The sequence below is a fragment of the Lampetra planeri genome, chromosome 41, assembly GCF_965212315.1.
Source record: "Lampetra planeri chromosome 41, kcLamPlan1.2.h2, whole genome shotgun sequence".
Classification (NCBI taxonomy): domain Eukaryota; kingdom Metazoa; phylum Chordata; class Hyperoartia; order Petromyzontiformes; family Petromyzontidae; genus Lampetra; species Lampetra planeri.
Window position 1 is genome coordinate 9,248,092 of NC_136147.1, and position 27,026 is coordinate 9,275,117.

At 51.8% G+C, this 27,026-nt stretch overlaps 1 protein-coding gene across 2 annotated transcripts in view; it reads left to right on the forward strand.

Annotated features, from left to right (window-relative positions):
• Nucleotides 1-261: 261 nt before the first annotated feature.
• Nucleotides 262-27,026, forward strand: part of GRHPR (glyoxylate and hydroxypyruvate reductase) — a 36,270-nt gene continuing 9,505 nt past the window's right edge. Inside the window, exons 1-6 of one of the 2 annotated variants that reach the window (XM_078613545.1) lie at nucleotides 262-765; nucleotides 8,738-8,868; nucleotides 19,386-19,458; nucleotides 20,168-20,284; nucleotides 24,475-24,563; nucleotides 25,294-25,398. In XM_078613545.1, coding sequence (XP_078469671.1) covers nucleotides 557-765; nucleotides 8,738-8,868; nucleotides 19,386-19,458; nucleotides 20,168-20,284; nucleotides 24,475-24,563; nucleotides 25,294-25,398 — 724 coding nt within the window. In that variant the 5' untranslated portion in view covers nucleotides 262-556. The remainder of the gene's footprint in view (nucleotides 766-8,737; nucleotides 8,869-19,385; nucleotides 19,459-20,167; nucleotides 20,285-24,474; nucleotides 24,564-25,293; nucleotides 25,399-27,026) is intronic. The other variant, XM_078613546.1, reaches the window with a different exon arrangement.

A 27,026-nucleotide genomic window follows, 5' to 3' on the forward strand; every position in this document is an offset into this window, starting at 1 on the left:
CACGTTGGGCAAATCTTCGATCGGGGCGATCTCGTCGGGTGTCCGATTGCGTCGCTCCGTCGCAGCCGCCACGTGGACGTCAACGTGGGTGTCCACGTGGACGTCAACGTGGGTGTCCACGTGGACGTCAACGTGGCATGCGCCAGGTTCAGCAGCAGTGGACGTCCACGTGGGTGCTCACGTGATCACCCATGTGGACGTCCACGTGGGTGATCACGCGCGCCAGCGCACTTAACAAAACGCGTTTTCCATCTTCGCGTTTCTTGGCAATCGAGGCGACCCGTAGAGCCGACTACGGCAAGCGTCGCGGCTCAATTTTTGTTTCGCGTTTATAAAATCTCATTTTAAAGGTACCACGTTTTGGGGCAGCGGTTATACTAGAACGCTTACTTCACGACGAATATCTACGGTTGCCATCACAGTTATAATTGCACTACTCATTACGCCGTACCCATATAACTGCTTTTGTGTTTGGTGTTGTTGAATTGAGCCGCTCTCTCGCTGCTGGTGGTGGCGTGCGGGGAGGCGGTGCTGGTGGGGGAGAGACTCACGGCGGATGCCTGCACCGCTGCCGCTGCTGCTGCTGCATCGACTACCGCTGGTGCCTCTGCTGCGTCGAGGCGTGCGACCCGCCTGGTCGAGGCTCCTCGCAATGGCGAGCGCTGACGCGACACGCGGAGCGGGGCCGGGGTCGGGGCCCTGGAGGGTTCTGCTGACCCGCAGAATCCCCGACTCCGGGGTCGGGGCCCTGGAGGCGAGCGGAGAGTGAGTGGGGGCACAGTCACGCCGAACCCACACACACTGTACACACACACACACTGTACACACACACACTGTACACATACACACTGTACACATACACACTGTACACACAGTGAGACACGCACACAGTGAGTGGGGGCACAGCCACGCCGAACCCTCACACACTGTACCCACACACTGTACACGGTGAGACACACACGGTGAGACACACACGGTGAGACACACACGGTGAGACACACACGGTGAGACACACACACACACGGTGAGACACACACACACACGGTGAGACACACACACACACGGTGAGACACACACGGTGAGACAAAGATCCCCCGTATAGCCTTAACAGACTGTAGGGGCAAGTGCTGTTAGCGAGCACCTATGAAGGCCAGAACGGTACACGAGGGGGTGGGTGGCCAGCACCACGCCCGACCGCCTTTGTCTCCCCAGTGGCGATGTTTACACACCGCACCAGGTACTCATTTAAGGCTGAGTCGACCTAGGGGAGGCCCAGGACCGGTTCAGATAATCGTCACTGGTGTTGGCCGTGAGCGGGAATCGAACCCGGGTCGCCAGGTTCATAGCGCAGCGCGCTAACCGCTACACTACGGTGAGACACACACGGTGAGACACACACGGTGATCCCACACACGGTGATCCCACACACGGTGATCCCACACACGGTGATTGATTCCACACACACCCACACACACTGTACCCACACACGCACACTGATTCCACACACGCACACTGTACCCACACACGCACACTGTACCCACACACGCACACTGTACCCACACACGCACACTGTACCCACACACGCACACTGTACCCACACACACACACTGATCCTACACACACACGCCGAGCGCCCACACACAACAACAACAACCGGTATTCGGCACTAAGTGGCGGTGACGTCACCACGGCGCTTGTGCCAGGCTAGGTGCACGTTGAGGTGCACGTTGAGGCCACGTGAAGTGTCGAACGCCCGTTGGTAGCAGGTCACGGGGCAGACCCAGCAGGTGCCACGGGTAGACTGAGACGAGTGGCTGATGCACCACCTGTGCCCCCTACTGTGATAACTTGCTGTGCTTTAGCCACCCGGTGCTCCGCTCGTTGTTGTGAGCGTCGCTCCTCCGCCCTCCGTTGTTGTTGGAGGGCGACTGCCTCCAACTGCCCAGTAGCGTCCTTCACGAGCCTCCTCCACTGAGGCCGATCTTGACACCGCTGGTGCCAGTCATCGGCAAGTCCACTCAGCTCCACGTCCTCCTGTACCACATCACTCCATCTCTTCTCTAGCCCGAACAAAGCTGATTGGGCATGCGGTGGCTGGGCATGCGGGCTACATGACCCAGCCAACGCAGCCTTATCTGCCGGAGGAGCTCACCGATGGGACTTTGCCCAGATCTTTCAAGGATTTGTGAGCTCCTCACACAATCCAGCCTGGTTAAACCCAGGATGGATCTAGGCAGGACAGCCTAAATGTTTCTACCGGCTAAGATGTTCCATTAGGGGGGTCCACGTTTCACAAGCATAGAGAAGGGATGTAATGACTGGCCGAGAAGACCTGAAGCTTCGTGCGGAGTGACAGACCAGGTAGCTTCCTCACAGCGTTACACAACCGATGAAAATATAATGCCACTCGACTGATTCGGAGTGAGATCTCTGCTGTCAAACTGGAGCCGGTCATGAGCATACTGCCCACAGTGCCCAGGTATGGGAGACTTTCCACTCTTTCCACAACTGCCCCATTACCAATTGGGAGTTGTGGGTGTGGAGTGTCAAATGGTACAACATTTCCAGGCAGGTGCTTAGTTTTGGTGGTTCTTATGGTAAGGCCCCACCTCTTCGCGGCACGCGCCAGGTTCAGCAGCAGCGCCTCCTCCTCTAAGCAGCAATTACCAGGTCATCGGCATACATAACATGGTTGACCAATAGGGAGCCATCCCTTGACCGCACCCAGGCATCGATCAGCCTCCCATTGTATCTGTACCAGATGGAAATTCCTCCGGTACAGCCATCGAAGGCTTCACGAACTGCGTGGTCGAAATAGATGTTAGATAATGTGGGAGCCAGAGGACATCCCTGTCTCACCCCAAGGTGTACAAGGAATGACTCCGACTCCCGGCCACGTAGTTTTACCCGGGCCCACTCACCATTATGAAGGTCCTTACTGATCGTGAGCAGAGAGTCAGGGACTCCGAAAGCACGAAGAACAACCCGGAGCCCAGGCGTACTGATGAAATCATAGGCCTTGACCAGGTCAATAAAGCAGAGATATAGATCTTGTTGGAATTCCCTATACCTCTGCTGTAGCAGACGGACGGAAAATATGGCATCTGTGCAGGACCGCCCTTTCCCGAAACCTTAGTGTGCCTGGCAAGGCGATGTTGAATATTCCTTTCCAGGACCTTTCCCGGCACACTGAGGAGTGAAATGCCCCTGTAGTTGTTACAGTCTGTGTGGTCCCCCTTCTTAAAGAGGGGGACCACCAGGGCATCCTTCTAATCCTGCGGAACCTGTCCAGTGGTCCAACTGTTATGATGTCATGTAGGGCAATCTGTGCACAACCCCTCAGCATTTCGCTTCGGAGATCATCTCTGCCCAGTGCCTTTCCTGCTCTCAGACTCTGGATCGCCTTTACTACTTCCTCAACAAATGGCACATCAGCGAGCCACTCACAGGGGGTGACTTCTTCCAATATTTGAGGCACCACAGCCTCAGCAGGGTCATACCCACTTTGTCCCACGATGTTTTGCAGGCTGAGAGATGTCCCCTCCCCCAGGACCTCATATAAATGTTCAGCAAATCTGCAAACCTGTTCCTGGCGGTCGGAGATTGGATCACCTTTCTTACCCCTAATGATGGTGATAGGTGTGGTGTTGCAAGTTACTCCATCTCCCCAGCAACCCGCGACCACCACCCATCCTTGCAGTGTATCACGGCTCTCCGAACCTCCTTGCAAAAGCTGCGGTAAGCCTCCTCATTCTCTGACGTGGGATGCTGTAGACGATGAGAGTGGGCCTGTCGCTTTTTCTCAGCCAGCCTGAACACCTCTGTCAGCCAGGGTCTCTGGGGAGGTCTGGACCGTGTACCCAATGCAGCCATTGCAGCTACATGAGCCACAGTCCTAAACCTCGCCCATTTCCCCTCGACATCAGGAGGAATGGGGGACGATGCCAACCCCAGCCGTAAGGGATGATGAATTTCTCATTTGCAACTTTCATCAGCTAGCTGAGACCAGGCCACAATGGGTTTGAATGGGGTCCTGGGTGTACACCCACCATCGGAGTGGAAGAATGGCAGGTGTATCTTACAGATGACAAGTCGATGGTCAGTGGGCAGGTCAGCTCCAGTGTAGCTCCTGGTGTCAAGGACATGGGCCCACATCCGCTGTTCCGTCACTATGTAGTCCAGCAGATGTTCTTGCTTGGACCCGGATGTGCCGATGCCGGAACAACGTGTTGGTCATTACAAGCCCATGGGCTGCACAAAAGTCTAGCAGCCTTCTACCGTTGTTATTGAGCTGATCTGGTTCATGCCTTCCAATCACTCCAGACCAGGTGCCAGCATCATGACCATCTAAGGCATTAAAGTCACCCAACAAGATGACTCTATCCCGAGGGGCCACTATAGCTAGCACCTGTGACAGGAGGTCATAGAAAGCATCTGACTCGTCGGCCTTGCCTGCATTCCTCCACGGATGTTCGTCTTCGGTGGGGGCATAAGTAACCACGACTACCACTCCTCGCCTCTGGTTAATGGGAAGGCGAGTCCAAAGTAGCCTGGGGCTTACAGCTTCCCACACCTCACCGCCATGCTCCCACGCTCCCTTCATTCTTTTGTTCAGAAGAAGAGCCACTTCATGTTGTTTGGCAGTCTCCTGCCTCGAGTAGAGGACTGTCCACCCCTCATGGTGGCAGGAGCCAGAGCCAGTTCACCGGACCTCCTGAATACCACAGAGATCCAGGCTGTACCGGTCCAGCTCCTGACAGAGGAGTGGCAGCCTCTCCTCCACAGTAAGTGTTGGAACATTCCACGTGGCCACCCGCAGTTTTATTTTGCGGTTTCGTGTTAATTAATTAAAGGTGGAGGAGTTACCAGCCCTTCACACTCATCCAGAGCCCCCTTTGGCCTCTGTGGTGGCTACAAACGCCATGAGGGGAATGGCCATCAAAATTTGCCCTCCCATCCATGGCACTGCTCACCACAGCGTTACCGTCCGTCACCAACGAGGAGGTAGGGGGTTGTTTTGCCGGACACACACACGCAGACACACAGCCGAGCCCACACACACAAACACGCGGGACGGACACCACCACGATTGACTGTACCGTGTTTTTCGGATTATAATAACCCCCCCCACCACCCCTTCAGTTATTTAAAGTACGAGTTGGGGGGGAGCGTATTATAGAATAATGTACAGCCATCTGGTATGTGTCTGTGTGTTCCTAATGCCCATAATACAGGGGTTTTTTGGGGGTTAGATATAACAGGACCCTGCGGGGTGGGCTGATAGGAATAATACTTAGTACCGGTACAGGGATATCGACCGGGTATAGAGGAGTTAAAGAAAAAATTACTGTATTCTAGTGTAACGTTAATTAAAAGTGTTTGTTTTGACAAGAAACGCTGTGAGATTTAAAGACCCCCCAACACCACCCTCAACACCACCCCTCCCACCAGCCCTCACCACCCCCCACCACCACCCCCCATCACCACCACCTTCTGCACTAGGCCTCGCGAAGCCTGCTGCACTAGGCCTCGCAAAGCCTGCCGCACTAGGCCTCGCGCCGTGCTTTTCGTGCACAAATAAGGCGATTAAATGTATCTCGTCTCTGTGTTAATAAATGTTTCTTGTCTCTGTGTTAAAAAAAAAAGTGCTGCGTTTCAGTAAAGTAATTTTTTTTTTAAATAAACGTGCTGCGTTTCATCTCTGTGTTAATAAGCCTGCCGCACTAGGCCTCGCGAAGCCTGCCGCATTAGGCCTCGCGCCGTGCTTTTCGTGCACAAATAAGGCGATTAAATGTATCTCGTCTCTGTTAATAAATGTTTCTTGTCTCTGTGTTAAAAAAACGTGCTGCGTTTCAGTAAAGTAATTTTTTTTAAAGTGCTGCGTTTCAGTAAAGTAATTTTGAAGCGAAGTTGAAAGTTTTGCCGTGATGCGCCGGAAGCGACGGCCATCTTGTTTAATTCACAGATCGCAGGGGGAGCGGGCGGCCATCTTGTCGGACAGGGTCATGCCAAGTGTTTGCAGTAGAGGGCGATGTTGATACACGGACGGACGGACGGACGGACGGACACATTAATCTATTGGTGGTCTGGTCCACTTCGTTCCTACCAGTATAAATGTGTCGTTAAACCCGCCACCACCCGACACAGCCAACTAGTAAGGGTTGTCACGTAAACAGAACGTGCCAATTCATTACTAGTACAGCACACCGGTGTGTTGGAGAACAAAGCAACAACATTTACAATCTCTGTACGACGTTTCGCCAGTAATTACAACAAGCTTCATCATAATGTATGTGTGTGTGTTTGTTGATAGTGCGTGTGTGTGACCAGATTTTGTGTAACTATTGACATACAATTCATAGGCGGCACGCGTTTGGGGTGTGTCTTACTTTCCCGCGTGTCGGCCCCTCCGAGTTACAGCAAAGTCTCGCGGAGAACCGCACAACTACCAACGCAAATTCCCTGACCCTAAATTACCGTCAAATACAGAGCAGTTACCGCAAAGTACCGCAATCGACTGCAAAGTGTCGCAAATTGATAGGTAATTAGGGCCAGGGAGGAGCGCCTCATAATCCTGAGAATTAAGGTATATATATATACACACACGCACACACACATACCTGTCAACCCCTTGTCAGTGCCCTACCTTATTACAGACCAATTCAGACCGCATTGGTCACCACGTGCCCTTATACATCTCAACGTTCATCCTACAAAGTCCCATCACAAGGAGAGAAACAAACAAATAGACAAAAAACATTTTTTTGTCCCCTTATTGCTACGGCTGTACGCCGTATGGACCTGAAAACTCAATTTCCCTGTACAAGAATACGGGTTAAACCGTATGGGTTCACACGGTATGCGCACGTGGTGGCCACCAGCCCTGCAGTGTCAAGCATCATGTCAGGAGATGCGTGACAGCAGCTGCCGTGGTGGCGTGGATGTCGCCGGTGCTTGTGGCGATTGCTCCGAAATAGCGGCGCTTGCAGTCACCACTCGGTAGCAGCCAGCCCTGTTGAACATCCCGAGATGCTAGCGCACGACAGCTTCCCCCAACCCAAGCCATAATAACACTGTTCCTAATTGTATTCTAAACCCTATCCATGACTCAAGCCCTGGCTCTAATCATTCATTGCCTTTTGTCACAAACGGGAGGCAGATGTCCTTCCATCTGAATCGCAAATTGACGCTAAACTCTCGGTTTTTTGCAATCACTTCACTTGTAATTGCATTTGAAATGTATTGTCGCCTCTTTCCAGACAGGCACAATGGTCACCCATATATCTGTTTGATGCTTTTGTAACTTAATTCGTTATTGTTCTGTCATCACCCTGGGAATAATCTTCCTGAGCCGCCTTGCACTGCAGGACGTTTATTATTTGGCATTGATTGTGTGGGCATGTGTGCAGTGTTTTGGATTTCTCGTGTAACACGGTTGTTTTTGTTCCAATTACTTTTTGCTTCGGTGCTGCACGTTATTTTCTTTGTGTCTGCTCCTGTCATTGTGGCCCAGATCGCGCTGGCAAATGTGACTCTATTTTGTGGTCTATTGCGCTCTGAACAGTTAAACCAAATCAACTTTAAACTGTACCCCAAGCTTATCTCTACAGCAACATCCATAAATCCAACTTTAAATTAACCTTATCGATATTTCTAACCTTATTCATAACCTCTTAAGTCGATCCCTAGCTGTACTCATCTTCCTCATATTATCCATGATCCCGGCCCCTAAGGCTGTCCTTATTTCCCATACGTGGTTTTGTCTGCTACCCATGAGCATGCCCATGAGACACCCTTCTGCTACCCATCACCGATTCTGATTGGTGGCTTCAGTTTTTTCTCGATCGTGTGTGCTGCCACGTAGAGGCCTTAGAGCAGAAGTTGCTGCTGCATTGGATCTCGGGCAAAATAGTGAAACTCGCCAACCCACTGGGCTGTGAGGTGGCCAAGAGGTGGTGGCTACAGCAAGTGGATTAATGGACTTGTCTGTGCGCACCTTTTGAGTGTTGTATTGGAAACTGTTTTTTTTCAGAATCGGTCTAATTTGGTTGTATACTATGCCCAAGCAAATTGCTAATTGGAGGTGTGGGGGAAGGACAATAAACTAAACACAAAAATCAGTTCTAAAGAAGTGAGGTTTCAATCTAGATGATTTAAAAGTGCATAGTTCTAAAGAAGTGAGGTTTCAATCTAGATGATTTAAAAGTGCATAGTTCAACAGAAGTGAGGTTTCAATCTAGATGATTTAAAAGTGCATAACTCCATTGGCTTCCTAATATCGGAAAGAAGAGCGTTCCAGGTGGGCGCAGATGCGCATCTGAATTCGCTCGATGCAGTGACCGTCACTGCTACTTCCTCTTACACATCTTTTTCTATCATATGGAAAGGTTACATTTTCAACATATATGTAGATATCGAGGTTTTATATATATATGGGAGAAAGACAGCAATCTTAACACGGTGCTTGTGTTAATCGATCTCTTTCAATCTGAGCAATGATGCACAGTAAGCAGCACAGGATATCAGCTGACTACCGGACATCGACCCAGGATAATAATAACATTATATCTGATTATTCTTGATGTGAAGCTTTCGTGACTGCAGGAATGCATACTCTTTGGTTCTTTCGTGACTTTACCGAAAGAACCAAAGAGTATATCTGATTATGTTAATGATTGCCCCCACCATTCAAGTGTCTGAAATGTACTGGAACTGGGCCCTCGGTGTTGCCCGGCAGGTGCGAGGTGCAGCAGTGGGACAGCGACGACCAGATCCCGCAGGAGGAGCTCCTCCGCCGGGTGCCAGGAGTCCACGGCCTCTACTGCCTGCTCACCGACCGCGTCGACGCTGCCGTGCTGGACGCCGCCGGTAACACAGCACCGCCCGCCCCACGGAGATTGGGGCGCCACGGTGGCTAGGAGATGTTAACTACCTCACCTGGTATACGGGAGGTCGTGGGTTCTATCCCGACCCTGACGCTTCTATATTTGGAGTTTGCGTGTTCTCCCCGTGGTCACGTGGATTTTTCTCCGGGTCCTCCGTTTTTTTCCTCCACATTTCGAATCAACATCGTGCGTTTAGAGTATTTGGCTGCTATACATTTCCACGCAATAAGCCACTTCGTTGAGCTATCCTTTCTGACAAGGTCGCTTCGGAAAATTATCTATGTAACTCGGTGGGCCTTACCTGGTAAAATAAAAATATTTTTTGTTCATAGTTTTATTTCAAATGGAATTGCTGTGTTTGTATGTTGAACTTCTTTCGCACCTTACATACAGTGAGGGAAAAAAAGTATTTGATCGACTGCTGATTTTGTACGTTTGCCCACTGACAAAGAAATTATCAGTCTATAATTTTAATGGTAGGTTTATTTGAACAGTGAGAGACAGAATAACAACAACACAAAATCCACAAAAACGCATGTCAAAAATGTTATAAATTGATTTGCATTTTAATGAGGGAAATAAGTATTTGACCCCCTCTCAATCAGAAGGATTTCTGGCTCCCAGGTGATTTTTATACAGGTAACGAGCTGAGATTAGGAGCACACTCTTAAAGGGAGTGCTCCTAATCTCAGCTTGTTACCTGTGAAGTATTGGAAAATGACGGCAGGAAACTCCTTGACGGGAACACACTTCTTTTATTAAATCTTGACTTGTAACAATACAACGCGTGGCCTCTCTTCTTCACAATGCGCTTCTCTTGACTCTGGATTCTGTGCTGCCGGCTCTCTGTGCCTCGTGTAGACTCCGCGCCTCGGCTACACTCCTCTCTCGCCTCGTGTAGACTCTGCGCCTCTGCTACACTCTCCACTCGCCTCGTGTAGACTTTGCACCTCTCTCGCTGGCTACACCGTATGCATACTCGGCTCGTGCAGACCTTCCTCTCTCGCTGGCTACACCGTATGCATACTCGGCTCGTGCAGACCGTTCTCTCTCACTGGCTACACACTACACATTACTCAGCTCGTGTAGACCGTTCTATCTCGCTGGCTACACACTATACATTACTCAGCTCGTGTAGACCGTTCTATCTCGCTGGCTACACACTATACATTACTCAGCTCGTGTAGACCGTTCTATCTCGCTGGCTACACACTATACATTACTCAGCTTCTACTCTCCATTACTCTCCTCTCCGGGCTCTATCTCTGCACCTTCCTCTTCATTCTTAGATGGTTCCACTTCTGCCCCCTGCTCCTCTGTGCATCACCTTATATACCCCTTCTTCCCGGGAGGCGGAGCGGATGCGGACCTCAACGTCGGCACCGCTCCTCAGTTACCCAATCCCCACGCGCTATCCTTACGATCCGGTTCCGCTCAGCGCGTGTTTCCACTCCCCGACCAATCACACCGCGCTGCTACCCGATCACTCCCTCTGGGCGCGTCACCGGCACACAGCCAATCAGCAGCACTACCCCCACCCGCGCACTGACGCCTGCTCCTCCCCGTCAGCGCGCGTCACCGCACACACACCCGTACATACGCGCTGGCACACGACATATACACCCAGCGCGTATCACCACTACATCACCCCCTCCCACATAGCTCGCAGCCGGCCCGGCTGCTAACAACAACCAACCGCGACGATAAAACGACAACCAACAAAAAAAAACCCCGTAACCCCCCGAGTGTGCCCCGTAACATAACACAACAACAACAACAACAAGAATAACTATGTACAGATTGACAATGAACCCGAAAAGTCAACAATAACACGATACGAGCAAATTCGAAACGAACGCGCCCCACGTCCCTGCGACTACACGCAGTGACGAGGCGCTCCAACTGCCCCGATTCCTCACGAGGCAGGTCATGCAAAGTAGCACGACCTGGCGCGAGTCCGTCTGGCTGGTCCATCGTATGGGGCGGGACACTGACGACCGTCCGGCGGTTCCGGCTGCTCCAGACGGCGCGGAACGGGCCTGAAAGGGCCGGCCCCGCCGCGGAGATCCGGCCGCCGGTGATCGGCAGCTGTCAGTTCCGAGACACCTGGGAGCAGATCAGGCGAAAATACGTGTGGATCAGGCAGAGACATTTCCCCCTCTGGGTCGCCGGTCACGTCACACGCCCGGCCATCACGACACAAGGGGAGGCCATATGGAGGCGAGAACGGTTTCAGTCGGGAGGGGTGAACGTACCACCGGCGCTTTCCCCACTTTATCTGAACGCACTGGGGCCGTGCAACGCGCACGACCTCCACGGGTCCCCTCCACGGTCTCAACAATTTAGGCGACGTAGCCAAGGGTGCCTGAGGGCAATGCAGCCAGGCCCTGTCACCTGGTTTCCATTCGTGCATGGACACCTTCCGTGCCCGCAACCGTTCATTAGCAATTTGGCGAGCCCGCGAATTAAGCCGCGCGGCCTCCCTCGCCTCTGTCAGCTTGTGAATATTAAACTTAATATGTTCTGCCAAATTAGAATTAGTTCGTGGAGCGGACAGGCCAAGTTGCGTTTCTATTGGCGGGTCAGCTTCCCGACCGTACATCAAATAGAATGGGGAAAACCCCGTAGCTGCATGGGGGGCCATTCTATACGCGGCAAGGACTCCCGGGACCTGCAGGTCCCAATCTACATGTGCCTCGCACACCTGCTGGCACAGCATGGAAGTCAAGGTTTTGTGGAGTCTCTCCACCATCCCGTCAGTCTGCGGGTGGTACGGGGAGGTACGCACCTTCTTGGTACCCAACAGATCGCACACCTCTTGCAACAATTTACTCGAAAATTTTTTACCTTGGTCGGTCAGCAGGCGTTCGGGAGCCCCCTTGTCCAGGACATAGCCCTGGACGAAGGCATCCGTCACAGCCGCTGCCGACTGGTTAGCGAGAGGCCACGCCATAGGCCATCGGGTAAAGTATTCGACCCCCACTAACAAATATTTATTCCCTCTCGGCGTGACTGGGAAGGGCCCCAAAATATCGAGTGCAACGAGCTCGTTGGTACGCGAGACCTGAATAGATTGCAGCGGTGGATTAGCTGCCACGGCCGGTGGTTTACGCCTGGCGCACTCAACGCACCCCTTCAGAATATGCACCACATCACTTCCCATTCCCGGCCAGTAATAGTCACGCTGAAGCAGGGCAAGCGTCTTGTTAACTCCCAAGTGCAAGAGGCGTTCGTGTGCCGCCAAGACAACCCTCCCCCTCACAGCGGAAGGCACCACGAGTGCGTTCCGCCGGGACAAACTGTCCCATTTCAATAACACGCCCCGCTCAAGTACATAGGAGCCGGTATGCTCCTGGTCCCCCTCGGGACCCCCAACCTTGCGGCGCAATGCTAGCAGCGAGCTGTCCGCCATCTGGAGGCGGCCCCATTCGCTGAGCGACAGCGAGAGCAGCGAGTCCCGACCCTGAGAGGCAGTGGAATCATCCCCGATCGGTGCGCCCGCTGTCGCAGCCAGTGCCCCCATCTCCCCCGCAAGCGTCGGTTTACAGCGCGCCGATCCCGACAAACACGCGCATTCATCACAAGGCAACAACCGCGACAAGCAATCGGCATTCGTGTGTCGCAACCCTTTACGGTACGTAGTCGTAAACTGATAGTCCTGGAGGACTTCCAACCAACGCGACAACTGGCCCGAGGGCTGGGCGACCCTCAATGAATACTGTAGCGCCGCGTGGTCCGTTCGGACTGTAAAGTGACGACCATAAAGATATGGCCTAAACTGCTGCACAAAAAAAACAATGGCAAGCAGCTCGCGACGGGTGACACAGTAGCGCTGCTCCGCCGGAGACAACACCCTACTACCGTAGGCGACAACTCTTTCGACACCCCCAACGACTTGGGATAGCACCCCCCCAATGCCCGTGTTGCTAGCATCCGTGTCCAGCAAAAAGGGACTGGCAAAATCGGGATAACACAAGGGTGGGGCACCCACCAAGGCGTCCCGGAGGGAGCGAAACGCGGCCTCCTCCTCCGGTCCCCATTTGAACTTCACTCCCTTCGCCGTTAGAGCGTGCAAGGGTTTTGCAATAGTGGCGAAGTGCTCAACGAACCGCCGATAATAAGAAGCAAACCCGATGAAACTACGCACGTCGGAAACGGACGTAGGTGTCGGCCACGAACCGACACAATCCGTCTTCGCGGGATCGGTGGAGATCCCCGAAGAATCGACAATGTGACCCAAGTATCTAACGGACCTACGAAGGAGGTGACATTTGGCCGGTTTAAATTTCAACTTAGCCGATCGCATTCGCAAGAACACCCCTCTCAATCGCCGGAGGTGTTCCTCAAAGGTTTTACTGAAAACAATGACATCGTCCATATAAATCAAGCATGTATCCCACTGCAAGCCCGACAAAACCAGCTCCATAAGTCGCTGAAACGTCGCTGGAGAGGAGTGAAGTCCCATGGGTAACCGGTTAAACTGGAACAGCCCCCCTGGAGTCCGAAATGCTGTCTTAGGTTTCGACTCTTCGTCGAGCGGCAACTGCCAAAACCCCGATAACAAATCAAGAGTCGAAAAATATCGCGCACCAGACAATGCATCGAGGGACTCATCCATCCTGGGGAGCGGATACGCGTCAGCCACAGAGATCTTATTCAGGCGACGGAAATCAACGCAGAATCGCAGGGACCCGTCCTGCTTCTTAACCAGCACAATAGGCGCTCCCCACGGGCTAGAGGAGGGCGAAATAATATCGGCTTCTAGCATATCGTTAACAGCCGACTGAACATGTTCCTTCTCCACGGGACTCAGTCGGAAGGGATTTAGCCTGACCGGCGCCGCATCGCCCGTTTCAATGTGATGGTGCAACAAATCCGTGCACCCAATGTCATACTTATGTTTACTGAATACATCAGAGAATTCAATGAGCAACTCGCGCAGCGCACCCAACTGCGCCGCCGACAAATCGTCCGAGGCGGCACATAACGAATGGACCCACTCAAGGTCTTCCCTTGGCTCAACGTTCCGCGCGGGGCTCGAGCCCACCTGCGCAACCAACCCATCATCCCCAGGGACCTGCGCCGCGTGAGCCAGCACGGTGCCCTGCGGAATGACAGCTGGTCGCGACCCCGCGTTCAAAACCATCACAAACGGATCCCTGTCAGCCCGCACCAAAGTGTGAGCCACCGATAAATCAAGACCCCCGACAGCCTTGTTAGAAGGACCCAAAAGCATACTCTGTCCCGAAGCCTCCCTCACCCATGGTTTCCGCAACCGGAGGGGAATCAACATCTGTGAACCCGGGGGCACTTGCACTGTCTGCGTCGCCACCGCTTGTATCGTAGCGCACGCCGTCCGAATGTCAGTAGGGCCCGTCAAAAATGAAATCCGGCGACCCGATGGCAGTTCAATGCATCGTTGATCGATAAGAATTTTAATGGGCATTTTAGCCAAAAAGTCAGTGCCCAAAAGACACGGAACTGCCAAAGAAGACGAAACGAAAACGGGTCCCGACAATTTGATATCTCCAATGCAAATGGACGCCCTAACCTGACCGATAATGCCCAACGATCCCCCATTAGCGGCGTAAAATGGCACATCCACTGGAAGCAGCGGACGACATTGGACCGGAAGAATATTATAAATGAGGTCCGATATAATAGTTGCCGATGCCCCCGTGTCCACTAACACCCTAATCTCAACCCCATCAATAGATCCCGTAAAAACGGACGAACCCGCCGAAGCAGCCACAATTCTATGCCCCAATTCCGCCCATTCAATGTCTCCCTGGTCCCGGCCGAACCCCCCTCGCCGAACCGAATCCCCGAACCTTAACCGGCCCTCCTCCGCCGCAACGCGGCGTCCCATGTGTGCCGAATAAACAGGCCGAGCGTGTGAGGTGCCGCGACTTGCCGGGGATTGTAGAGATGACTTGGGCTCTCGGTCGTCGTCCAGCCGAGCTCCCATGGCGCGCTGCCGCGGAGCGCGGCACCCGGACGCCACGTGGCCCCGGAGGCCGCAGTTATAGCACGTGACGAGGGTCGGAGTAGATCTTAGTTGCTCCGACTTTCGGCCCGATCGCAGAGGCGACCGGGCCCCCGGCCTCCAGTCCCCTGGTCGTCCCGTGGCGAACGCCTCCTCTCGTGGGCTGACGACTTGGGGTTCGGCGACCACCAAACCCGGGGCTGCGACGACAGCAGCGTTGCAACCAACGCCTTGCTTCCGTTGTAGGGCCTCGTGCGCTTGAATACACGTGGCGACTCTCAAAGAAGAAATATCAATCTCGTCAGCTGTGTTGATAGGGACCCCCAGGTCCTGCGCCAACTTGAGCAGCTGCTCCAAAACCATCGCGTCTTGGCCCTCCTCGTCCATCCGAGGGAACGCAGCATCAGCAAGAGCCAGCAACGCCGTGCGATAGGCCAGCGCGGTCTCCGTGGCCGCTTTCCGTCTTGCGTAGAACTGATGGCGGCACGTAGAGGGAGGCCCGTAGACCCTGGCCAACAAACCCAGCGCATCCTTCAGCGTGGAGCGGTCCGACTTCCGTGCAGCCCTGAAGGCCGCGAGCGCATCGTCGTCCAGCATGGCGGGCAATGCCCGCAGCGCCGTAGCATCGGACCACGCTGACATCTCTTGATGCGCCAAAAACCTCCGCTGAAATTGGCCCCAGTCTCCGCCTTCCGCCTTGAAGGCTGACAACGTGGGCAGGCGCTGTTGAAAAATGAAGTCATCCGCCTCGTGGTTCCTCTCCGCCTGTCCGTCGGTGTCTAAGATGGCGGCTTCAGCAGCAGACGTAAGATGGCGGACCCCCTCGCGCGCTGATGACGTCGATGCGCGCGCTTGGGAACCCACCACCACGTGGCGCTCGCCGTTCCCGCCTTGAGTAGGCCCAGGCGCAATGGCGGGAATCCCCCATTCGTTTTGGCGGGAATCTGCGGGGCGACCTTGTAAAATGTCCCCCACCGTCCCCGCTCCTCCCGACGAGCTGATCTCCGCCAAGATGGACGCGGCGGCGAGCAGCAGCTCCGCCAGTCGGGAGTGCGCCTCACGAAGCCCGGCGTCTGTCCCCGGTCGCTCGGCCGGCGCCGTCGACGGACCCTGCAGCGTGGGCAAGTCCTCTTCCTCACCCCCCGCCACCAGCGGCCCCGAGTCGTCCAGGTCTTCCTCGCGGTCAATCCCGTGGGTCCTACGGGTCTTCCTCGTCTCCATACTTGGAAGCCCGTTTCACTTCTGACGCCAGATGAAGTATTGGAAAATGACGGCAGGAAACTCCTTGACGGGAACACACTTCTTTTATTAAATCTTGACTTGTAACAATACAACGCGTGGCCTCTCTTCTTTACAATGCGCTTCTCTTGACTCTGGATTCTGTGCTGCCGGCTCTCTGTGCCTCGTGTAGACTCCGCGCCTCGGCTACACTCCTCTCTCGCCTCGTGTAGACTCTGCGCCTCTGCTACACTCTCCACTCGCCTCGTGTAGACTTTGCACCTCTCTCGCTGGCTACACCGTATGCATACTCGGCTCGTGCAGACCTTCCTCTCTCGCTGGCTACACCGTATGCATACTCGGCTCGTGCAGACCGTTCTCTCTCACTGGCTACACACTACACATTACTCAGCTCGTGTAGACCGTTCTATCTCGCTGGCTACACACTATACATTACTCAGCTCGTGTAGACCGTTCTATCTCGCTGGCTACACACTATACATTACTCAGCTCGTGTAGACCGTTCTATCTCGCTGGCTACACACTATACATTACTCAGCTTCTACTCTCCATTACTCTCCTCTCCGGGCTCTATCTCTGCACCTTCCTCTTCATTCTTAGATGGTTCCACTTCTGCCCCCTGCTCCTCTGTGCATCACCTTATATACCCCTTCTTCCCGGGAGGCGGAGCGGATGCGGACCTCAACGTCGGCACCGCTCCTCAGTTACCCAATCCCCACGCGCTATCCTTACGATCCGGTTCCGCTCAGCGCGTGTTTCCACTCCCCGACCAATCACACCGCGCTGCTACCCGATCACTCCCTCTGGGCGCGTCACCGGCACACAGCCAATCAGCAGCACTACCCCCACCCGCGCACTGACGCCTGCTCCTCCCCGTCAGCGCGCGTCACCGCACACACACCCGTACATACGCGCTGGCACACGACATATACACCCAGCGCGTATCACCACTACACCTGTATAAAAGACACCTGTTCACAGAAGAAATCAATCAATCAGATTCCAAACTCTCCACCACATCCACGAGGTGAGATCTTGCATGGAGCCCCAGGCCGAGGGAGAATTACAGTTCTTTTGTGTTTCTTCCATTTGCGAATAATCGCACCAACTGTTGTCATCTTCTCACCAAGCTGCTTGGCGATGGTCTTGTAGCCCATTCCAGCTTTGTGTAGGTCTCCAATCTTGTCCCTGACATCCTTGGAGAGCTCTTTGGTCTTGGCCATGGTGGAGAGTTTGGAATCTGATTGATTGATTGCTTCTGTGAACAGGTGTCTTTTATATAGGTAACAAGCTGAGATTAGGAGCACTCCCTTTAAGAGTGTGCTCCTAATCTCAGCTCGTTACCTGTATAAAAGACACCTGGGAACCAGAAATCTTTCTGATTGAGAGGGGGTCAAATACTTATTTCCCTCATTAAAATGCAAATCAATTTAACATTTTTGACATGTGTTTTTCTGGATTTTGTTGTTGTTATTCTGTCTCTCACTGTTCAAATAAACCTACCATTAAAATTATAGACTGATCATTTCTTTGTCAGTGGGCAAACGTACAAAATCAGCAGGGGATGAAATACTTTTTTCCCTCACTGTAGCCAACCGTGCTCATCTTATGTGCGGGGGGGAAGGACAACAAACTAAACACAAAAAGCAGTTCTAAAGAGATGAGTTTGCAATCTAGATTTAAAAGTACATTGATAAATGGCTAACCATCGAACAAAGACGGTTATTACATCGTGCACTTTCAGATGCACTTTTGCGGCCGCCTGGAACACTTTTCCTTTCGATATTAGGAAGCCATTGTAGCTCTGCACTGTAAAATCCAGATTGAAAATGTATTTCTTTAGAACTGCTTGTTTGTGTTTAGTTTGTTGTCGTTCCCCCGCACCTCCGATTGGCTAGTGTACAGTGCGAATGAAGTTCAACATACATGCGTACGGTTGTGAGGATTGTTTTTCAACTCACCGGTGAGCTAAAACAGTTAGAATTAGAGAATTAGAAGATTGTACATGTGAAAAATCATTGGGCTGTGTCAGGTGGTGGACAGTTTCTAATGGCACAGGCATCTGTTATGAATCAGTACATTTGGAATACACACGATCCCAAAGGCGCTACATTTCACAGACGAGCATAGTCTGAGAGTAGTTTCACAGTTGGAGGTAATGCTGCTATGTGGCTTTCTACCCAGTGATGTAATTTGATAATAATTAGCAAACCTTGGCGGTGGCACCGGCACACATGGCCGATAACGATGACGATATTCCTCGATGATATTTTAGTGGTGTTATCGGACTGACGCGGCATCTCTACCAATGCAATAACTGGCAGTAGAGTGCTGTCGTTTGCAATAAACGATACTGAAAAAAAACACTTGTGGTGTCTACCCAGTGGATTTGTTGTGCTGAAACCAGATGGTGCTGCAGAGGGAGGTTCTGTAATGCAAACATAATTGAATGAAAGTCCTCACTTAAAGTTTGGATAAATTGTAATTTTCTTCTGCCAGGCACGGTGGCAGAAATCAAAAATGCATTGCTTTGGAAGAGTGTTTAGTGGATCAGGAGAGGTTGTGGTGGCTCGACTTGACTACTGTGCCACCATTGTCATGCTAACTGTCTTTACGTGAAAATGTGCGCGTTTTGACTTGTTTTTAAAATAATATTTTTATTATTACGCAAACTATACTGGGCTTTGGTGTGGCCATTACATCCTGTGCAGTTCCAAAAATTAGGTCGAACAATCAAAAATCATCCCAGTAATATGTAGGGATGTCATTTTGGAGGTAATTTTTTCTAGTTTTTATAACACACCTAAACCACTGCACCACCTCCAAAAGATTTTCACTGGCCTCATGTCTTGTAACCGAAAGGTACTGTACTGTACACGTAGAGCCCTGTGTGTCAGTACACTGCTGGATGGCAGCTTCCCCACTGTGGGTTGTGGGAGTTATTTTGACCATACTTCACCATGCTGGTCACTTCAGTCATAGTTATGGGAGCATAGAATCACAGGGCAATTATGCTTCACTGCCACCGGCTGCCAACCACTTAGCACAGCCTCGTCTATAACAACCCGGCATGCGTAGTGTCGCCCATGTAAGCAATGTGCAGGCTCACACCTGCTTAGATTCCGAGATCTGATGAGGTCAGGTGCATTCTCGGTAAATTGGTCATCTATAATATGTATAACGATGTTTTTTTCTATCCCATTAGTTTTTTTTAATTTGAATGAAAAGTGAAACACTGCGGGTTGCTGAGCGCGGTTTTCCATTCACGCGAGCAGGCCCAAGCCTCAAGGTGATCAGCACCATGTCGGTGGGGTTCGATCACCTCTCTCTGGACGAGTGCAAGAAGAGGTGAGCTCGGTGACACCGCGCCTCCGTTACCAATCACCTGGCCGGAGGGGCGGCCTGCTGAGTCGGAGGTGTGAGCGCTCAGTCGGTACTTCCTGATATCGTTAATGATCTCGGCCTGGTCTCTAAAAGCTGTGAAATATATAACGAGTTTTCGGTTCACTCTTCCAATTATTTTTTTTTAAATCAAGGGCTGTGGTTAAAAAAAATATATATATATCCTCTTTGTCCATAGAACAGGCTTGGTAGCGGCTTGCTAAATTACATAGAACTCTTCTGGGCACCCAAAACCGAACATTGTGTTGCTGCTATCATATGATTTGAGTCGAAGGATTCTCCCAAATATGTTTGAAAACTTTCACCGAATTTAATCACAATTCTGAATCGTGTCCGTTACAGTGGACACTGAGCTTCCGTCAGGCGCCGCCGCCTCGAATGCCAAGCTCTGCTTTAACCGGTGATGCTCGCCCTGGTGGTCGTATCGCTCGCCACTCCATCGCAACCCTGAATAGGTGACGTTCTATGGGAGGGGAGAATTACGTGCGCCACAGGTTTGCAGGCACGAGCAACCGTGGCTGAAATGCAAACAAATCGTAGCAGTGTCCCCACCACACCGGACACCACGATGCGCGAGAGGGTTCATTTAAGCGAAGGGCAACGGTGTAACGTTGACGGGAGGTGCTTTGTGTGTGCCGACGCTGTTTCGCCACAGGGGCATCCGTGTCGGCTACACCCCCGACGTCCTAACGGACGCCACCGCTGAGCTCACCGTGGGTCTGCTGCTCGCCACGTCGCGGAGGCTGGTGGAGGCTGCGGCCGAGGTCAAGAGGTGAGGCCCAGGGTGACCCTCCCACAACACGTGGGGGGGGGACAATGAGGGCTTTGGCCGGGCACCAGAATCGTAAGCATTGATTTAAACTGATGACTCGATGCATCATTACCTGCGTACTGTCAAGGTGGCGTGGGGGGGGTTCTTAATTAGGGTCTGCGGATCCCTAGGGTTCGGGTAGGTGGATACAAAATATCTCAGAGGGGTTGCCAATAGCAGCTGCACAAAATACTCGAGTCGTAGAGTTATAGCTGGGGGGGGGGGGGCTGCCGTGCTGAAAAGGGTGAACCGCTCTGTTCTCAGGGACTCGGCGATCCATCTTGCAACCCGACACGTCAACTAAGACTTCACACGTGGGCGTCATCGTGCCCCCGCCGTGTCTTTGCACAGGGGTATCTGGTGCATCGTGGCCGAGTGATGCTAATGGATCTCTTGTCACGCCGTATCGCTGTAGCGCTGCGGTTGACGCTCGGCAAAGAGGAATAATTCTGCCACCTGCTGCTGCTTGCTGCTGCTGCTGAGAATGTGATCCGTCTGCATTGGTGAAATGGCCTGACCAGTCGCTCGATGCTACCTGTGCACACTTGAAGCAACGGAAAACTAGGGTGCACAACTGCTGCATTTGCAGCCAAGTAGCATGTTTCCCTGATGCAAGAGTAGCTTCAGACTGGATGGTTGAGCTGCAGATTGAATAGCGGAGGATGTATTCATATACAGTGAACAGAACTGGGTGGTGGTATGGTTATGCATGCCAGTAATTCAGCACTGTGGAGGCGAGGGTTGGTGAATTGCACACATTTTTCAAAAACTCCCTTCCCGGGCTAGTCGAGGTGCCATATCCTGGCTCGCCAGGAGAAGGTGGCACAGCAAAGTGTGGACTAATATCGTCTGTGTCCCTTCTCTAGAGCAGAGAGTGTTCCCCTCTCACTGGCGTGGGCTTTCTTCAGGCGCACCAGTTTCATTCCACTTATATATAAACACTCAATAATTGGCCGATAACGCCTTAATATAAAGAGAACTGCAGAGCTTTGGCAATTGTTGGTGCCAGCTCAATGCCTGGCTGCCTTCTAGCTGAGCTGTGGTTCCACAGAGTTTGTGAGATGCAGTTTAACACGTTGGGTTTCGCGACCAATATCATCCATAATAGAGGTTTTTTTGGTTAAATCGCGTAAATATATAAATGTGTCATTAAACCTGCCACCACCCGACACAGCCAACCAGTAAGGGTTGTCACGTAAACGGAACATGCCAATTCGTCACTAGTACAGCACACCGGTTGTGTGTTGGAGAGCCAAGCCACGACATTTACAATCTGAGTACGACGTTCCGTCAGTAATTACAACTAACGAGTTTTCCCATTTGCCTTTGAGTTTGCGGGTCGCGGATTTGCCGATTGCGACTATTTTCAAGAACGTAAGCCCCGCGATGGGCAAGGGTTTGCTGTATTCGAACTGTTGATTGTAAGTTGATGCTTAATAGAGCATCTTGCGAGTTTTAATTACCTGCTACTAGCAGTTTATTTAATACGATTTCTCTAACTTGTATGTATAATTTACAGTCGTGTATCAATCCGCTACTGGCTGAAGGCCGTGTTGGTCATGTGGACTGACCATATTCACCACATGGGAGAGTGCTTGTCGGTGGAGAGGGAAGCCCAGGACAGGTTCAGATATCACTCGCCGCTGACGTTCGCTGCGGTGGCCAGAAATCGAACTCAAGATTGGCAGGTCCATGGCGCAGTGCGCTAAACATTTTGGCACTGCTACACCCAAGATCAAATAACTATTTACAATTCTTGAATGTGACACATACAGGCAGTCCTCGTGTTGCTGAAGACCCGACTTACGAAAATCCGACTTTACGGAAATGCTTCCATAAATCGTGTAAACAAAAATGTTCAGCATGCGGAAATGTTTGCGTTTGTTACGCAAGCGCAAATGGCGCAGCACGGTGAGATCGCGGATGAACACCGCGGAGCGAGATGTCAGGTGGCTCACCTTGCACACCTCACTCCACCAAACGCCGCCTTCACGAAGCCCGAGCTGCACTAGGATTAAGGAATTTTTCGTAGCGTTATGTAATTATTTTCCTTTTGTATGATATCGAGAGAAAACGAACTAGTAATCGGGTAGGGGAGGCGCAACTATTTCCGGCTGTGGGATTTTATCTTCATTTTGGGGGGAAATGTTTCAGTTTCCGACATACGGAAAATTCGGGTTATGGATCATTCTGGAGAAGCTAACCCTTCTGTAACCTGGGGACTGCCTGGACAGAATAATGTGGCTTAATGCTCCTTAGATTAATAAAGTGAAAGGCCATTTAAGATGTGTTATCAAATCATACGCCTTTGATTAGCTCGGTTGGCTACGTACGGTACGAAACAAGTTCAACACACATACATCTGACCATATTCAGTTTTGGCAAATATCAACGTGATATTATTTGTCAATTATAACCTATTTTTACAATCTGTTTGTGATAATATTCGGTTCTGTGATACGGGCACGAAGTGGGAATAGTCTGGTGCGTGTCACACCGCAGGCTGTGTTAACAAACACTTTGTAGATTACTCTGAATTTTGATAATTCGTTCCATGCATTACTGGACAGCTGCAGGAATTTGACCTTGGACGTCAATGCAAACTGACTCGGTGGGGAAGCACACTGGCTTCAGTGCTATTGAGAAACAAATTTGACAAACATGCCAAAACTCGGTGTCTCCGTGTGCACAAACGAGCGATGGGCAGTGCCAAATGCGCAGAATTTGTAATGTGCGCAGTTCATGTTTACCAACCCCCCTCCTCCCATTCTCGAGCCCCCCACCCCCCCCCCCCGTAGTGAGAGAGAATTATTCGGAGGCATGGCAAACCACCGACGCATGAGAGAGCAGTCAGAATCTGCGTACGCCAATGATCGTCCAAGCTCTATGGTCCTATAATGGAATGGTTGGTAAGCTCATATCAGTCGGAGTCCCAGAATCGGTTGATTATATGTTGCGTTCCACCGAGAGACGTATATTAAGTTCAGCACTTCAATAGCAGGGATGATGGTCGATAGTCGATGGTCGAGACGAATGAAAGAGTGGCAGCCAACGAATCCGAATTAGAATATTTATATGGAGGAATCCGATGAGCTATGAAGCTCTTTTTCACAGATGTTCAGTAGGAGGGAACATGCTCTTAACCACGGAGATGGAGCAATAAAATTAGCCATATGGATTGTTCCATTGCAGGACTGCGAAAAATGGTGTTAGATTGAGGAGGCCTTCATCTGGCAGTAAATTGATCATGGCTGATAACGACAGTGATGATTTTTTGTGTTTACTTTGTTGTCCTTCTGCACCTCCGATTAGCACTGTTGGCTATGTACGGTGTGAAAGAAGTTCAACATACATAATGGTGGCAGCCTCTTCACAAGAAAACCACTGCTAACTCGTCACAAAGTGGTACCCAATACATCAGTCCCACGAGGGTGATGAGCTGAGTCAACCCCTTGATCTTGATTTAAAATCCAATCATGATTTGAGCTGCCTGCTCTAACAGGGCTATACTACTACTACTACTACCCTGCTGGATACAGGTGCAAGTGTAATAGCTAATTTATGAGCAAGACAATATGTCACGTAGGTGTAATATCGATGAATCTCGCGCGGCAAGCACAGTGCTTTGGCAGATAAGCGCTGGAACAAACGCAGAAGCGGTGTTGCCGGAGAAAGGTCGTTTTGAAAGCGCTTAGTGGAAGCGGAATGTTTGACGAGTTAAACCCCGTGGCGGCGGTGTAAATAAATACGCGGCAGCGGCACAGCCCCTCTCAGTGGTGGGGTGTAACTCAATCCTACGGCTCTCCGCTGCGATCTCGGGTCATGCCGCGTTTTGTTCGGCACGTTGTCCGACGTTTCGCTCCACGTGCTTGGGAGCAAAATGCCTCGACTCCCCCCCCCCGCCCCCCCCCCCGCCCCCGGGTTCTTGACGATGTTTGCCGGCATGCAAAGCGAAACGCCCGGGCATCGCGGCCGGGCCCAAAGATAGCGCGTCAGTACGACCCCTTGAATACTGCGGAGGGCTGGACAGCAGCGCGTCCGTGAAGACCCACACAGTGGCACGTAACTCTGTAACTCAATCCTCCTGCCCCCCCCCCCTCCACCGCACCCCCCACCCCCCGTGCCACCCCCTTCCCACCCCCTTTTCCCAGTGGAGGATGGGGCACGTGGAAGCCCATGTGGATGTGTGGCCAGGGTCTGAGTGGCAGCACTGTGGGTGTGGTGGGGCTGGGCCGCATTGGTAAGACTTTCGTTTCCCCCCCCCCCCGTGCCCTTTCCCCCGTGCCCTGCCGTTTATTGGGTCCAGATGAAGGTTGTAATTTGGCCCCAAATCCATGCGTGGTGGCACTCAACTTTGACCTGCATTGGGGTTTGGGGGGAGGGGGGGTTGGTGGATTAGGAGGGTAGTTCAGGTCATCGCTGTTACACGTGAGGCACCCACCTGCTGTGTTAGGAGGGGAGCCTTGCTGATTCCAGCGCAAGAAGTAGGTTGTATATGTATGTTGAACTTCTTTTACACCGTCCGTAACCAACCGTGCTAATCGGAGGTGCGGGGGAAGGACCTCAGCCCATGTTCCTAAAGTGAGGGTTACTTTTATTGGAGGTCAACAGCAGTTTGGGAATATTGGCCCCCCAGGATAGAACGGTAGATTTTTCTCTGCAGACACAAGGTTGTCAAGATCGATGACCAGTTCATTCTTGTGTACTTCAGTTTCCTCCCGCGTTAAACAGTCCGTATGCTTGCACTTCTTAATTAAGCCGATTACTTTTATCAATTGCATGCCATTAAATGTACTTCTATGCGCAACGCTGGCTGTTGACCCTCGAAAGCTCGGATTGAACGAGGCTCGGATTAAACCCACAAACAGAGCGGCCCCGGTGGCCATTTGTTGCCTTGTGCGTCGTCGTGAACATCGCAAACCCCCCTCTCGTGTCTCCCCCCCTCCCTCCCCCCCCCCGCGTCGTCCCAGGGGTGGCGGTGTGCGAGCGTCTCAAGCCGTTCGGCGTGCGGCGAGTGCTGTACACGGGACGCAACCCAAAGCCGGACGTGGAGCAGAGGCTGGGCGCTCAGTTCTGTGAGGATCAAACATTCATTTCCGGATTGCAGTTGTAGTACGTCGCAGCAGGACACAATTCCAAAGTGGCCCGGCTAGCCGCAAATCCACGGACATCGATGCAGAAGTTGGGACTGCTACCACGCACGTAGTAGCGCCGTAATGGCGAGATGTTAACTACTTCGCCCGGTATACAGGAGGTCGTGGGTTCGATCTCAACTCTGACGCCTGCTGTATATTTGGAGATTGCGTGTCTCTCTCCGTGGTCGTGTGGACTCTTCTCTGGGTCCTCCGGTTTTCCCCTCCACATTTAGAAACGTGCATTTAGAGTATTTGGCTACTATAAATTTCCACATGATAAGCCACTTTGTTCAGCTATAATTTGTGGCCAGGTAGCGTTTGAAAAAGAACTATATAGCTCAGTGGGCCTTTCCCGGTAATTTTTCTTTTTTATAGTTTAGGCTTTCGCAGTTGTGCTGTGTAGCCCTCCGATGGGTTTGTGGGTCATACCGTATAAATTCAGTTTGTAAAGGAGCTCCAGGCATGTGAAGCAAAATCGTCAGACGTCGAGCTGTTATTGCCCCAGCATATGGACCTACCTCATCACGTTCAGATGCCACTCACCTGAGAGACGACACAGCACGTCAGTTTATTCACAGTGCCGAAGCATTCACAGGGAAGCGGCATTACGTCGCGACGGCGTTTGCAGGAGATCCGTCGTCCCCTGCGAGAGCTGAGCGCAGAGCTGTGTGGCACCAAGTGGAGTAAAATCCTGGCAACTTTCTCCACCGCCTGTGGCGGAGAGGAGAACAGTGGCATGTGCAATTGTGTGACTCCGCGTCCTGCCAAGAGATTTCCTGTGGAAGCGGGCCGAAGACGGAATGGAGCAATTTTGCAGCCGTGCGAGATGAGAGGGGCCTAATGAGCTTCGTTGCCTCGCGGTTAGAAGAGCATCTGCCTGGCTTTCTCAAGGCAGATGTGGGTTCTTGTTCCCGGGCCAAGAGCTTAAAACAATTAATCGCCAACTGTTGCTCAGTTCCACTACAAAGGTAAAAAGTTAGAAGTTTTTCTTAATAAACAATCGAGTGGTGTATTGGCCATCTGGGAAGCAAGTTAACGTGAAGCTGCACTCACATTAGTGGCTGGATGGCGCTGCGGTTAGAGTGTTTGACGAACGAGCGGAAAAGATGCAAGTTCAAATCCCGGTCAAGGATCGACTCGGGCCATCATTATTATTATATCTGGATCATTACAGTTCGTGAGAAGTGGAATTTTCGACAGTGGCTCAGGGCTGCACATGGGAGATGAGCTGTTGCTCATTTGTTCAGAGCCATACTGATTTATTTCCAAGTGCAGACACAGAAATGCCTGCAAACTGCAGAAGTGGCTAGTGCTTAAATGCAAACGAACATAAGTACAATTCAAACATGTTAAGTTACATCTTAAAACATACATTTCAACAATCTCAGTTTCCTACTGTGCTTCCACTCTTTAAAGGGTAGTGCTTAATTATGAATCTCCGAGCTGTACTGCGGGTCATCTGATCCACAAGGAATGTGTGTTTGGCTCGATGTGCGATCGCTAATAGATTTAATGACCGGCTACGGTTCAGGCCAATTAAGATGACGCCAAGGAGGGGGGGGGGGGAG